Below are 15,657 nucleotides of genomic sequence, written 5' to 3' on the forward strand. Positions count from 1 at the left end.
AAGCAGTCCTGAGATCACTTGATGAAGCTGAATAACCACAAGTTTGCAGAACCTGATCACATGTATCTGGAGTCCTGAGTGGTGATGTTGCCAAGCACTTCTCCATCCTTTTTGAAGAGTCATAGTGATAAGGTGAAGTCTCCAATGCTTGGAGAAAAATGAAACAACTCTCATATTTTTTAAAAGGGGAGAAAAGAAGACACAGAGAACAGCAGACTGGAGAGTCTCATTTCTGTGCCTGGGAAGGTCATGCAGCAGATCCTTCTAGAAAATGTCTTAAGGTGCATAAAAGACAAGGAAGTGACCTGAGCCAGCCAGCACAGGGACTGCCATTAGCAGAGAGGGTGTTGAATGAGCTGGGCTGATACAGAAAACTCCCTCAAGCCCAAAGATGTTAACCCTTCTGCTTCTGGCCACAGCTGAACCAAGGCCTCAAAATAATGTGGATGGTACAGAATTAAACAGTCCTAGAAACTACACCCCATTTTTCCTACAACCACAGCACTAAGCACAAATTTTGCCTGAGCAAACTGGTGGCTTTATATGATGGAGCAACTGCAACCATTGACAAGCACAGACTGACCAATGTCATCTATGTAGACTTCTGTATGGCCTCTGGCACTGCTCCACACAACATCCTTGTCTCTAAAATGAAGACCAATTGTCTTCAAATTGGACTGGGATTTGAAGGGTGGATTGTGTGGCAGGTAAGGAATTGACTGGACAGACACATCCAGGGAGTTGAAGTCAATGTGCAGGTGGAGGTGATGACAAGGGATGTTCCTCAGTGCTCTGTGTTGGGACCAGTGCTCTTCAATATGTCTCATTTACACACAGTGAGGTCAAGTTCTCCCTCAACAAGTTTGCAGATGAAACAAAACTGAGTGGTACTGTTGATACATCTGAAGAATGAGATACCATCCAGGAGGACCTGGGCAACCTTGACAAGTGTGCCCATGAGAACCTCATGAGATTCAACAGGGCCAAGTGCTAGGTGATGTACCTGGATCAGGGCAATCCCAGATATGAACACAGTTAGAGAAGTCATTGAGAGCTATCCTGATGAGGACTTGGGAGTTGTTGTGAATGAAATGCAGGACATGAGTAAATAGTGTGAATTCACAGCCTAGAAAAACCAACTGTGTCCTGAGCAGCATCAAAAGCAGCATGTCCAGCATGTTGAAGGAGGTGATTTTCCCCCTCTGCCCAGTCCTTATGAGACCCCATATGGAATGTTGCATCCAGCTCTGGGGTCTTCAGAGCAACAAAGATGAAGACCTGTTGGGAAGGCCAACACAAGCAGAGGGTTGTCTTCTATGAAGACAGGCTGAGACAGCTGGGGTTGTGCAGCAAGGAGAGCAGAAGACTTTGCTGAGATCTTATGGCACGCTTGCACTACCTTAACAGGACTTTTAAAAAGAGGGAGAGTCATTTTTTATACAATCTGATAGTTTTAGGTCAAATGGGGAACCATTTTAAAATTTATAGTGGAATTAAATTAAATATTAGAAGAAATTCTAGAGTATGATGAGTAACTAGAACAGAGAAGCTGTGGATGCCCATCCCCAAAATTGTTCATTGCCTGGTTGGATAGGGCTTTGAGAACCAGGTCAAGTGGAAGTTGTCCCTGCCTATGGCAGGTGATCTACAAGGTCTTTTCCAAGCCATTCTATGATTCTGTGAAATCTTCCACAAACCAGAACCTAGATCCTATAAACCTATCATTAAGAAAAGGCCGTTCCATTTTTCATTTTGCTTGGTGCTTCCTTTGCAGAAAGTAAGCATAGTAAATCAGTTCTGATGTTTCATAAATGCTCAAGGGAGGAAAACAAGAATATATTGTACAGTGTTAACTGTAAATTAAGCCAATATCTTATGCAAGACTGTGTTATTCCTAGGCATTCGTTAGTTAAATATGAGGTTATTTGTTATTGTTGTAAGTTTGTCTTCCTGGCTCATAATATGCTATCTTTAGGAACAGGGCCACAATGCAGAATAAGGAAAAGGAACAAAATCAAATGTGATTTTCTGATTTACTTTTGCACATTGAGCCCATGAGTATTCCAGAAGGCACATTTCAATTCCTCCCAGTCTTGCTGCTTTGAAATAGCAGCTACTTGTAAAGTAGAATAAAGTATTGAGTTTCAGTAGGTGTAGCATTTGGCAGCTGTAGAAAATGCAGTACAGAAGAAAAACCACATTATTTTCCTTAAGGTATCTAAGTACCTGACATCAGAAGCTTGGAAATAATATACATTGCCATTGTAAACCAAATTGCTGTCATTCATAAAATTTTTTGCTTTCAAAAATTGAAAAAGTATTAAACATGCCAATAACAGTGTTCTCTTTGGTAGTGTTGTTTTCTAGTGAAAAACAATTGTTTTAATTATAATTGCTAGTAAAATAGGTGAGGTATAAAAGCAATACAATTAGATCTAATTCAAAATGAGGTACCTTTTGATATGCATATTTTTTATTACACTGGAGGACTCTAATAAAGTTATATTTAACATCATATGATAAATATGTAAAGGACATAGAAATACAACTTCTGGTAAAGGACATAGAAGCATGACTCAAATGAAATTACACTGAAATTTGGTATTTCAGTAACAGCTGGCAGCTGGCATTACCCACTGCATGTCTTAGGTGTGATGGAGACTGTTGTACACCATCTTCCCCTTAAACAAAGGTACTTAACAAATTCTGTCAACAACAACAAAAAAATTCTTACCTACAGATAACATTTGAGGAAGTAATGTTCTACAAGAGCTAGGATTAAAAGCTCTCAGCCCTGTGGAGGACTTGGGGATACTAATGAATGTAAAATAGACCTCATGAGCTTGTTATGTGTTCTTGCAGCCCAGAAAACCAGCCCTACCCTGCAACAAAAGGAGCAAGGCCAGCAGGTCAAGGGAGGGGAGTCTCTGCTCTGCTCTCCTGTGACTCTACCTGAAGTATTGCATCATTCTTAGCACAAGAGAGATATAGCCCTGCTAGAGTAGAGCCAGAGGACAGCCACAAAAATCACTGAAACACCTCTTCTTTGAGAAAAGAGCTGAAACACCTCTCCTTTGAGGAAAGGCTGAGAGTTGAGGTTGTTCAGCCTGGAGAAAAGAAGTCTTATTGCAGCCCTTCAATACAAATAGGCTTAAGAGAACCTTGCAGAAAGACACTTTTAGCAGGATTTTTAGAGAAAAGACAAAGGGTGAGTTTCAGTAAGAAACTGAAATAGGGAAATTTTATGACAAGGCTGGTCAGTCACTTGATGTTGTGGGTGCCCCATCATGGGAAATATTCACAGTCAGCTTGGACTGGGCTTTGAAAAACCTGATCTAATGAAAGATGTCCCTGTCTGTGAGAGAGGGATTGGGATAGATGATCTTTGGATGTCCCTTCCAACTGAATCAATCTGTGATTCCTTGAAAATTGCATTGACAGATGTCTGAAGTCAAGTTAGAGAACACTATTTGAACCTCCTGTATAATACTGACCTTGCACTTTCCATGACTTAATTGCTACAGATTTCTTTCAGGAAAGTGTTAATTCTAACTTAAAGATTATTGGTGATTGAGAATTTGTGTTTTATAAGTCATCTCATGGTTACTTTTACAGAGAAACAGACTTTTTGTTTCTAATTCAGACATGTGAATTCAAGTTTTAGTCCTCTGCCTTATGTTTGCCTGCTGCATTAAAAAATCCTGCTTCTAGACATTGATCTTGCATTTGTAAATATTGACAAGTAAATATTGATTTGTGAACAATGCTGTTCAATGAATTTTAAAATGCATGGGTTTTATTTATGCTAGCTTTTTGTTTCTGTCCCCAAATTATCTGTGGCACTCTTATCTGTGAACAGCAAAAAATTTTTGAGTCAAATTAGAAGCAATGCTAAGAATACAATACAACTTCTCTATTCATGTACTTTCTGTTTATATCCAATACTGCTGATAGTAGAATTTGCACTGGCACTTTTGTTTTGTTAACTGTGTTTGCATCTCTAGTTTTTTGTACTTACAACTCCATTCTATAAACACAGACTTTGTGATTTCCATTCTTAAAATTTTCACTGGATCATATTAGACTATGACAGAATTCTAGAAATAGAATTTCTAGCAATATCAGAACAGATGTCTTACAGAAGTTTCTTATATACATATCAATACTTAATCAAGTAAATTTATAATTTCAGTTTTAAAAAGTATGGTAGAATAGTTTCACTAAGCCTAATTTCTCTAAAATTCTTTGACACTACTTTTTCCTATTTCAATTTCTTCATAATAATAAGAAAATTGTCTTCTATTTTTCTGCTTCAGATCAATGTCAACTATTTTTATTTTTTTAAACTTCCCCTTAGATCAGAACTTGCTTACAATCTGCATTAACACCTAGAGACTAATTTGTGTGAGTTTCATTTTGATAGTAATATAACTGCAGAATACTATAAGTGGAATAAAGAACACACTTATTATTTATTTTTTTTTCTTTTAAAAGTTTGAATGCTAGAATGTTAAAAAGAAAAGAAAACAAATTTATTTTTCTATACAGAAGCCTGAGGAGCATATTCTTCATTGCTTTTTAAATATGGCTACTTAAGTGACAATCTACTGCATAAAATGGAAAAGAGCTCATCCATAACAAAAAAAAAAAAAAAAAAGATTCAAATATTGTCTCACCTAACGGAACTCATAAGTTTAGGACCATTTAAATTCTATAATTTGAGTCTAATTTGAGTCTCAATTCTCAAAGTCTCAAGTCTTTTTAGATTACAAAGATTGCTTTATTAAACAAAAAGGACATGTAAACTAGGTTTCTGAAACTCTACACTTAAATAATTGTACATAAACAGATTATTAAATAACAAGCAAAATAATGTTTTACCAGCAAACTCATTCTTACACAACTTGGAAAATTCGAAATGTCCACAAAATCCTGTGATCTGAAACCATTAATAGAAGATCTGCATCACCATTTTGCTGTTAGTATTAGCTGACAACACTTAGTGCCTTAAAATCTTGCTTATTATAATATAAGACTGCTTAGCACAGAAATTTCAATCACATTGGTACTTGAATTTGCAAACAGATAAAAGCTTAAAATATGCTTGGAAAAAAAAGGAGAGCTGCTACTGTTTCTATGTGTAAAGTTGTTGAAACTTATCTAAACTGAAAATTCCAAGGACAATTTTCTTGCAGAATAGAATGCAAATGCAAACTACAGGTGTCTTCTCATTTGAATATTGTAAATACCTACATGTGTGTTTGGTCTTAAGAAAACAACAGATTACATTCATTTTCTAAATAAGTCTATCCCCTTTTATAAAATAAAATCTCTTCCTAAGAGCATGTTTTGTGTTTCACTGTTTCAACTACAACATACAATGTCTTCATTCTTCAGCTATGCCTGTGTATACTTAATTGCAGTGCATATTTATTTTCAGCAGGTCTACATGCAAATTAGTGGCTCTTCCTCTGAACTTGAAAATAAACATGTTGACTAAAAATGTGAAACAGCATCTTATGAAGTTCTACTGCTCCTTGTTTTATCTGTAGTTACTTGAAATGACTACAGAAACAAATAAATAATTCAATATGATTTTGATGTCATTGTGGCCATCTATATTTTCATGTGTTTACTATTCAGGTGGATAAAAAGAGAGTTATTCAGATGTTCAGTAGAGATATAGAGATTTTTAATCTTCAGAGCTGGAGACTGAGCATTACTTTTGTAGTGTAGGAAGGAGTAGACTCTGCAAAAAGAGAAAAAATAAATAAATCTCAGATTTTAGCTATGTAATCCAGCACAAATAAATGGGGCCCTTAGCTAGAAACAGCTTGGTTTGGTCCTGTTTCAAAGGTACTCTACAAATGATCTCTGTGCTATCTTTCAGAAATTCTGCTGGTTCATATTTTATAGAAGACATTCCTTCTACAGTCTCTTTTTCAAAAGCAGGTATTGGCATTATCTATAGCACAGAAGTTTAGAAGCAGGAAATAAAAAAATGATTCATGATCCAAACTCTTCATAAAAAGCAGGGAGGTAAGTTCTGTCTAGGAAGGAAGGAAACTATGTCCCTGAGTTGCTTTGCCCCAGAAGAGCATAAAGCTGGCCTATTCTCAATATATGTGCAGCTTACAGGTGTTAACAACAGAAGTCTGGCATGAGAACATGAAAAGTATCATGAAGCCACATCCTGTGGCCTTTATTTATATTTCTTTTTTAGCAGGTTTTGTAGGACCACTGTATAAAGCACTTAAATTCAATGTAAGGAGTGAAAATCTGTAAGATTCATTCCACAAAAAGTCCTTTCTACACACAAACTATTAAAGGAGTTAAAATGAGCCTATGGGCTATTCTGTCTCACGGGAAACTTTCGCCTTTTTCTTAACAAATCTTATTAAAGCGTGCTCAAGAGTGAGAATTTCTCAATGATGGTAAATATAAAACAGAATAGCAACATGAAGTAAAATGTAAAGTTTGAGGTGCTATGTAATAAAGATAAAGTCAGGTATTCTACAATTGTACAGTGGTTAAATAGTACCTTGAAGCAGATAATATTGTCAAAGAATATTCCCCCAATACAGTGAGGCTTTCGTACAGACACTGTGCTTCTTTTTGAGGAGAAGAAGCATTTCTTAAGGAATTCAAAATCACTAACACTATCCCCAAGAGAAGTAAGCAAATCTAGAGAATGAGAATATTATTTGTGTGCATCATCAATCAATTAAGGTTCAGGCACATACAAGCACAATTAATTTTTTATACATTTGTTCGATACCAAGGGTCTTAATTACAGTGCAAACTTTTAACAAAGCAGATTTGGCATTTCACTGTTAGTCTTATCTAATACCATAAGAGACAACTAGAGTTTAAGGTATGTTACTTGTCCTTTTAAAAATGAATGTTCACAATGTATGTCTGCATTTATACCCAAGATAATAGCAGGGAGCTCACTGCACATTTACACATACCCCTTTCCCTCAGGTCTTCAATGTATGCTTTCATAAACTCTTTCTCAACTTGCTCACGTTCACGTTCATTTTCTATAATTTCTTCAGTGTCTTCACATACAATTGTTTCAACCGGACTGTCCTTGAGACTTACAAATCTAGAGAGAGATTAACACACAAGTACATGTACAGGCACCTGAACATCACTGGCCATCATGGATGATGCTTTAGAAATTGCTACCAGAGCCAGAAGCAGAACTGTGAACAACATTAGCTCAGTTTTGCATTACGGCACAGTTAGGACACATCTATTATTAGAAATACAGATTTCAAATGGAACTTTCTCTATAATCCACTTTCCACATAAATATGATCGGGTTTATCTTTTATCCATCTATCCACATAAATCATTCTTTGCAATAACAGGTATAGTTCTTTATTACAGAACTTCTGACCAACTACATTGTAATTTTCCCATTTGTTAAAGAGCAATATGAAGTCCACCCCAGCAATATTGCCTAGCAATCTGGAATTTTGCCAGAATCATTAAGCTGAAAATATATGCCTCCCCTTTTTGGTTATTACATTACTTGTCTTTCACAAAACATGACAGGGCATGAATTACTTTGTAATTGCAAATTTCATAAAGTTATACTTTACAGGTGAAAACCCAGGTGGTTACATAAACAACTTATACAATGTTCAAATAAGTGCATAGCATTCTGAAAATCTCTGATTTTCACTCCAAGGAGGAGAAAAAAAAATTAAAATTTGTTACTTTCAGAAGAATAAATGTTCCAACAAATCATATGTCATTCTAAAAATCTGATTAGTTGCTGTGAGTTTGTGATCAGCTAACTTCATCTGTTTGGCCCAGATGCCCACAAAGCACCTCTCTCTGCCTCTCTGCCTCTCTCCTCAACTAGACAAGGGAGAATAGCAGATGAAAAATTGTAGGTAAGCTTAATGAGAAAAGTAAAACCTATGCATAGAAAAAAAGCAAAGCAAAGCAAAAAAAAATTACTCTCTACTTCTCAGCAGGTAACATCTAGCCACTTCCTGGGGAAGCAGAGACTCAGGATATGTAGTTGGTTTCTTTGGAAGACAAAAACTTCAGTTAATACATGATCCACCACCTGTCTCCTTTCTTTGAGCTTTATATGTGACCATGACACTGTATGGTATAAATGTCTCTTTGGACAATTAGGGTCAACTGTTCTGGCTGTGTCCCCCCCAACCTCCAGCTCACCCTCAGCCTGCAGTGCTTTCTTAAGGGAGGGCTGGAGACAGCCTTGATGCTGTGCCACCACTGTTCAGCAAATGCCAGATGTGTTATCAACACCTTTCTAGTTACCAGTGCAAAGAACAGCTCTAAGAAAAGAAAAGTCATTCCATCCACAGGTAACTCCACTCTGAGCCAGACCCAGTATAGAGCCTGAAATGGTTCCATAATCAAAACGTGAACACTGCCTGCAGAAATGCAATATCTCTGTAATTGCAGACTAAAAGGTCTTTTAGTCTTGTCCTGCATGCAGCAGTAAGGTGGTATTTCACAGCAAAGAAATGCAAGTGGCCTCATTTAACATTTTACCCATGTTTCCCTTTCCCAGCAAGATGCTTTTGTCAGCACTGAGCTTATCAGCACTTAGCTTCCAGGCTACTGGTCCCACTCTGAAACATGGTTTTGCAGCTCCAGAATTGGAGCTACTATGACCCAGTCTACCCAGAAATAGCAGTTTAGACATACAGATGCACAATGTGGGTAACTGGTAATGATGAAAATCATTACTAAAATAATGAAACTGCAGATCCTCTGTAATTTTCAATCTTTTTAGTGTCCCCTTTACCACTCTGATAAAAATTGGATCAGAATTTGTGGAAACTGATGCTGGTGAAAACATTTCTCCTGAGTGTATCTTACCTTATCTTCTTAAGAGTATTTCCCTTTCTCTCTCACTTTTACTTACTTTAAACCTGTGGTTGATTCACAGATGGCTGTGGGTATCTCAACCAGGTCATCACCACTGACAACTAGCAAACTGAGCTTTGGCATATTGACAAGAGCTCGTGGAAGATAAGTCAACTTGTTTTTCTGTAGGAGAAGTGTCTGCAATTCATCTAACCTGTAAAGATGTCAATGACAGAGATGATGTAAAATATTTATTTCAAACAGGAACATCTATCCAAGAAAGTAATACTGACTTAATCCTGTGTATAACAGGAGCAATTGCATGCAACATCTTTGCCTCCTTAAAAAGTCACTCAAACACTACTTTCATGAAATTTCATCAACTTTAATGGAAATCTCCAGTACTGTTTCAGCATTATAGTAGTACCTCTGACAAGTAATCAGAAGCATGCTCAAGATAAAAGGTTAGAAAATTTACTGTGCTTTCATACAGAAAATGCTGACAGAACATGATATAAAGCCTCACCATGTGCATCCTGCAACTAATGAAAAATAGAGGCCACCAGCTCGCACCTTTGCCCATATGGTGGCTTCCATGAATTAGGTTTGTCTGTGGTAGGCAGTGCATCTCCATGTATTGTTTTTCACTAGTAATTAATACTGTGGGGAGCAAGAGAAAGACCAGCTCCTCATCAAAAAGCTCTTGCAAGTTGTCCCAATGAAATCAATTTAATGACAGTGTTTTGTGGAGGAACTTTTATTTCCCCTGGCTTTTCCTAATGCAATAGAAATTTGTATCTTTGCCTTTATTCCTTGTATTAGGTACAAGACAAAAAGTATAGTAAATTGATGAAACAAATTTGTCTTATTTAACTGGAAGGGTCCATTCCTAAAACACTGTTGGAAGGCCATGCTGATCAGGCCCATGTGGTTTGTTTGAATTCAGGTACAAATATTAAGTAAGACTTCAGATTACTATCAACACTTCTTTACTAATCATAGATTATTGTAATGGTATTACAGACAATGTTAATTCACAGAGGTTCCTTGACACCACAGGCATTGAAATAATGAGTCTGAATGAGAGTATACATTTACTGATGTGGGGATATCCTGACATATTTTAGGCCTCTGTATGCACACAAACCCAAACTGAAACAAAGAAAACCTTTTCTTTTCGGAGACTGATTATGATATTCTAGCATCAAATCTAGCAACTCAGTACAAAATGGAGAAGATTAAATGTAGAAAGGGAATAATTTAATGATAAAGGAATATAAGTTACAGGAAATAATTTGATTATAAAGGAATATAGGTTACAGGGAAAAAAGTTCTTTAAGTTGAGAGGGTATCCTTCCCTATAAGAAGAATGCCCTCTTAGAAACTCTTTAAAGTTAATTAAATCTCTGGTCAGATTCCCAGAAAAAAATGACAAGTTTATGTTGTTTGTTGTGAATTACTAACACAAGTTAAGATCAGCGCTGCTGTCAGAATAATCTGTGATTATACAATGTCCCAGGAAAGTCTTTTTGCCCAGCAAAAAAGGCCTTGCAAAAGTTAGGAGTGAATGAGTTTTCTGCTGAGTTTTTTCTGCCTCAGTGATTTTTATTCTCAGATAAAAAAATAATGCTGAATATTTTTTTTATAAAATTTAGTTAATATGTTTGGGATTTTTCACTGAAGGTTATGTCAAGTTTCGTAACAAGTCACTGCAGCACTCTAGAGAGAATAGATAAGCTCAGGGATAAGAAAAGTGCTTTCTCAGGCTGACAAGTCCCATTAAAAGGATTAGCATGACTTTTTTAAAAACTAGTTCAAAGTGGTTATCTAAACTGGGAGAGTAAGTACATGCGCACATATTCATATATACCTCAGAGTAGAAGGGAAAACTGTCAGTGGGATCTTACCAATATTTTTCTTCTTTATTAACAAAGTTTTTCAGGCTCTTTGAGTAACTTAAATATGCTTTAGTTCATCTTTTCCTCCTCCCCATCCACCCTCCAGAGAGTTAATGCTGCCAATTCCACATGGTGAGTCCTCTTTGCTGGAACTGGGGCAGAGTTAATCTGGTGAACTTCCCAAAAAAACCATGTCTAAATATAATGACAAATTATGACAAAAGCAGCAAAAAATATATTTTGTTAACTGACTGCCATCAATGAGTAGTAAAATTAGTTTTGGTTCTCAGACCCAGTCCATCTATAATAACAAAATATCTGCATGCAAAAATACCTGATACATTTCCAAATGTGACTTCCCATCAACTGTATCCCAGAAAGCTTGTTACTTTCTAAATTCATTTAAGAGTTCCTATACCTGTCATTGAATTAAAACATAAACTACCTGTCTATGTCTTCTGGGAGATCCTTCAGGCTGTTGCTGCTGATATCCAACCACTGCAAACTAGACATCCGGAGTACACAAATTGGAATAGAATGGAACTTGTTTGCTGACACATCCATAAATGTGAGTTGTTTCAGGTTACTTAGCTAGAAAAAAGTAGTGCTTTATTTTAGTTACTTTTTGCAAATACAAGAAGACATTTCATTCATCAACCATTTTTATTCCTCTAAAAGCACTTAGAAAGATAAGAATTCATTATTTTTTACTCAACCATTTTGCCAGCCTTATCTTTTAGTCATCATTTTATAAAAAAAGTAATTCAGAAATACCTACCTCCCAAATTGTTCATAACCTTTCTAACAATATCAGGGGATTGAATGAAATTTTTATTCTTTAAAATCCTACAGGTTTAGATGACAAGTCTGGAACCAGAAAATTAGTTGGTTCTGAGGTAACAAAAGACAATTTTTATAACTAATAGATACCAGGTTACTATTCTCAAAATCAGAGATTTGATAACTCCTATCAAAATTACAAAGATTCCCTTCACTATAACTCTACTGTGCACTGAGAGTGTAATACTACGACATGATAAGAAAATGAAACTATTGATTAAAGACAACAGATAATTTGGTCCAAAATTTTTCAAAGATCTTTAAAAACACATCTTCCATACTGCAAAGTAAATCTAAAATAAAGTTCACTAGATATTTTTATTGGAATAATTTTCAAAGGAATTTTATTTTAAAGTAATACTAAATGCAATGAAGATTAAGTACAAATGTAAAATATACCTGTTAAAGAAATTAATGTGTTAAATAGAGCTCTGTGTAGTGAATCAATTACACACTCTACCAGTGTTCATACAACCATGCAGCTAGCAAAGAAGTATAAATGTTAATGAATAAAGTATTTTAGAATCAAAATTGTATTTCTGAGATTCTAATCATCAGTCACCATCACTATCACGTTTTACAGATCACGATACAGAAAAAATGTAGCAAATAATTTCTGTGGGCTTTGCCTGAAGGTACCTTAGAATATAGAAAAAAAACCTCAAACCAAACACATTTTCCACTTCCAAGGTGAGCAGAATACATGTGAAGGATAAAATATGAAAAAATTATAAAGTAATAAAATACATTCTGAATCCTTGACAATTGTTTTTTAATTATTAAGAATTAAGACCTGGAGTTTTTTTGTATTATCTATCCAAGCTCCCTTTGATTGCAATACTGCCAGACTTTCACCTCAATTTAACCCTTGCTGTTTAAAATCCTCACATTCAGCAGGTGATGTGACAGAGTTAGTTTCTTTAGAGACTTTTTGATCATGTTTTTTTGTGGGGTTTTTAGGTTTGGGTTTTTGGATTTTTGGGTGTTATTCTTTTCGTTTTGGGTTTTTGGGTTTTGTTTTGCTGGGATGTGCATTTCTAATTTGGTTTGGGGCTGTGTGAGTTTTATTTGCCTGCTGTTACTTTTTTTCTAGCTATTACTTCATAAGCTGCAAAATCTCATATCTTGATAAACATTTTCAGGGAGATTTACTGAAGCTATCCTATTAAAAATTACTACACAATGAAGTTTATCTTTCAAAAACATAAGAGAAGCCCAGAGTTCCTGAAGTCAAAGCATAATTTCAAAACCTCCCCCCACTGTATTAAAACAGTCCTGGTGAGACATCACCATGGATATATCCCATTACAGATTCAGAGCAGGCAAACACATTTTATTGTGACACGTTTTACTTTCCATTTTATCATTTTGGGGACTGAATAAAAGCAATGAACTTTCAGTCATATTCTGTAAATTTTCCAGATGTTGTATCTTATTTTCCAGAAAAACAGAATCTCTCATCCAACAACAAAAGCACAGCTAGTCTTCTAGACTGTAGCCACAAGACAGTATAGAAAATAACTAGAACTATCTTTACACTGCAATAACTTTGTAGTTTCAAATTATCATCACAATTTCAAATCCCAAGCAAACATTTCAAGTTTCTCTAAACTCAGAATAACTTGCTAAAACTCTGATACATGCATTTCAACAAATTCTCCTCCCAAAAACTCTGCAAGATCTCAAGGGCTTAAATGCCACCCAAAATATTCTCAAACCATCCCCAGAGAAGAGCAGATCTGTCCTCTAAATACAGAATAGCAGATATATGTTAAAATACACTTTCTTTACTATTCACTTAAGTTCCTAAACACTTTGCTTTTGCAATCAGTCACCTCTGACACTGAAACAACTTGGTAACACTAAGATTAGATAGTAAATTTATATTTATTCCACTAGTCTTCCCAGAAAGTGCTTTATTAAATTAAATATTACAAGCAATCTAATATAGCAGTATTACCTTTTTAAGAAATATAGCTGTTTCTTGCATTTTTCAAATAGTATGGTATATAGATCGGTTTAATACTTCAGTACTTGATTAGATTAAAATAAACATTTTCAGGAGTTTCCCATAAAAATGTCCAAACAGAACACAAGGCCATCTAGTCTATCGACACAAATTTTGGTTCAGCATGCTACAGAACATTTGGAGCCATGGTCATATTGTGTATGCTGCAAGCCCCCAGTACGTGTACTTTTAAGGTAATATTTAACAAAGCTGTCCATTTTCTAGAGTATGTTGAAACCTAATAGAGTTTTTAATTTGATATCTTCATGATATGCTACAAAAAAATGCCTGTGATAGATGATGCATTAGAAATTATGGCAGCTGCGTATTATATTTTCTAAAGAAAGCATTCCATATTTTATTTCTTCTTAAAGGACTGATGGATTTTTGCCCCTTTTACAACATTTCATTTTCAAACAAGCATGGCTCTCATATAATTTTTAAGTTATCATTCATTTTTGCATGATGTTGATTTTTACTATTTTTCCTTATGACGTGACTTTGAATCAATCACTATACAGGCTTTATGCAAGTTCCATTTAAAAAAAAAAATAGCCATATTTAATAGTCTAGCTACCTGGACAGACTTATTGTGGTACTTATATTTAATCATTCTTTTCATTTTTCTTTGACAAAATGCACCATATATTCATAATTTTGTTCATAGAATTAATCCAGGTAACATTGTAGAGGCCCACTGCTTCTTTTTCTCTCTGGCAGTTAAACCCTCACTTGAAAAAAAGGACAATATTTCTGGGACTGAATTTTTATTTTATTAATGGATGTGGTTTTATTTTTCTTCTGGTTTTTTTGCTGTGAAAGGGATTTGGGCATAGGTTACATGCTTATTTGCCATGAATTGCCTATTGCTCAGCATCAACACATTAAAAGGTGTAACACTGTGTTAGATACCATATTTTTCATTGACATGTAAATAACAGAAACTGAAACCCATCAAAGTCAATACATAAGATATGCAAAGGATTAACCTAGAAATATCTATCCATGCATTACAAATGCAGTTTTGCCCAGAAATTTCAGACGTGAAGTCAGAGTAAACTTTTACCATTTCAGTAGTATAGGCTATCACATATACTGTTTCTCATAGATTGACACTCATTATTAATCTGCTGAACACAGTAGGATATATATGAGAAAGAATCACCTTAAGAGCAAACTTCATAGTTGTTCACTTAGATATGACTTCAAACCAAGTGCCTATCTTTTCTTTCATTGAGCTAAGTGTAACCTCTTCTATAATCTCACTGATATTCATGGATAAAAGCATCAATTACAGAAACTAAGTAAAAGAATCTTTAGAGGCAAAAGATACCTTTCATGAAGATATAGTCGTATATTTATAGCCCAGTTCACCCTCAGACTCCTAAACTGGACTCTTAAACTTGGTAAGGCAAAGGCATTCAATAACAAAGCCAGTGGCTAAGAAACAGAGTATAATTTCATGTGTTTTGTGATAAAACCTTCTGAAGCCCAAAAATATATGAAATCCAACAGCACTTCATTTGGTTGTGCCTTGTGCAATGCCTTAAACAGCACAGTTGTCTCAAATGCTGTTTAGGCCAGGGTTAAGAGTTGCCATGAGATGAAAGGCATAAGCACGTAATGGAGTGACAGGATGGCACTAACTCCAGGCCTGGTGGAGGTGAGATCTCAATAGTACATCCTGGACAATGCATCCAGAAAAAAATTCGCACTATAGTACATGTGTAAAGCCACTGCTCGTATGCTTATCACCAGTCAAACAAAGCTCATCCCAAGCTATGTATGGACAGCATACACAATCAAAACCCCTCTGAAGAGGCTTCTGTGGATACCTAGAACATGGACAGTAAATTAAGCCACCAGCCCAGGAGCTTGAGATTAGATAAAGATGGTGCCGTTGTCTGAGTGTTATCTCATGGGGGAGGTGAACAAAGCTTGGGGAGAAGAATCTATCACTGATAATGACCACAAAGAAGGCAGAATTTATGTGCCTCAAGGGAAGCCAACTCTGCAACTGTGCTGAAATCATCTCCATCTGGGTAAAAGGTA

The 15,657-nt window shown here is 35.6% G+C and overlaps 1 protein-coding gene across 1 annotated transcript in view; it reads right to left on the reverse strand.

The window, feature by feature from the left end:
• Positions 1 to 2,745: 2,745 nt before the first annotated feature.
• Positions 2,746 to 15,657, reverse strand: part of LRRC2 (leucine rich repeat containing 2) — an 81,273-nt gene continuing 68,361 nt past the window's right edge. Inside the window, 4 exon segments of the mRNA XM_056513638.1 lie at positions 2,746 to 5,749; positions 6,972 to 7,108; positions 8,918 to 9,073; positions 11,203 to 11,348. Of these exon segments, the coding sequence (XP_056369613.1) occupies positions 5,700 to 5,749; positions 6,972 to 7,108; positions 8,918 to 9,073; positions 11,203 to 11,348 (489 nt within the window). The 3' untranslated portion in view covers positions 2,746 to 5,699.

Source organism: Oenanthe melanoleuca, chromosome Z (genome assembly GCF_029582105.1).
Source record: "Oenanthe melanoleuca isolate GR-GAL-2019-014 chromosome Z, OMel1.0, whole genome shotgun sequence".
Lineage (NCBI taxonomy): Eukaryota > Metazoa > Chordata > Aves > Passeriformes > Muscicapidae > Oenanthe > Oenanthe melanoleuca.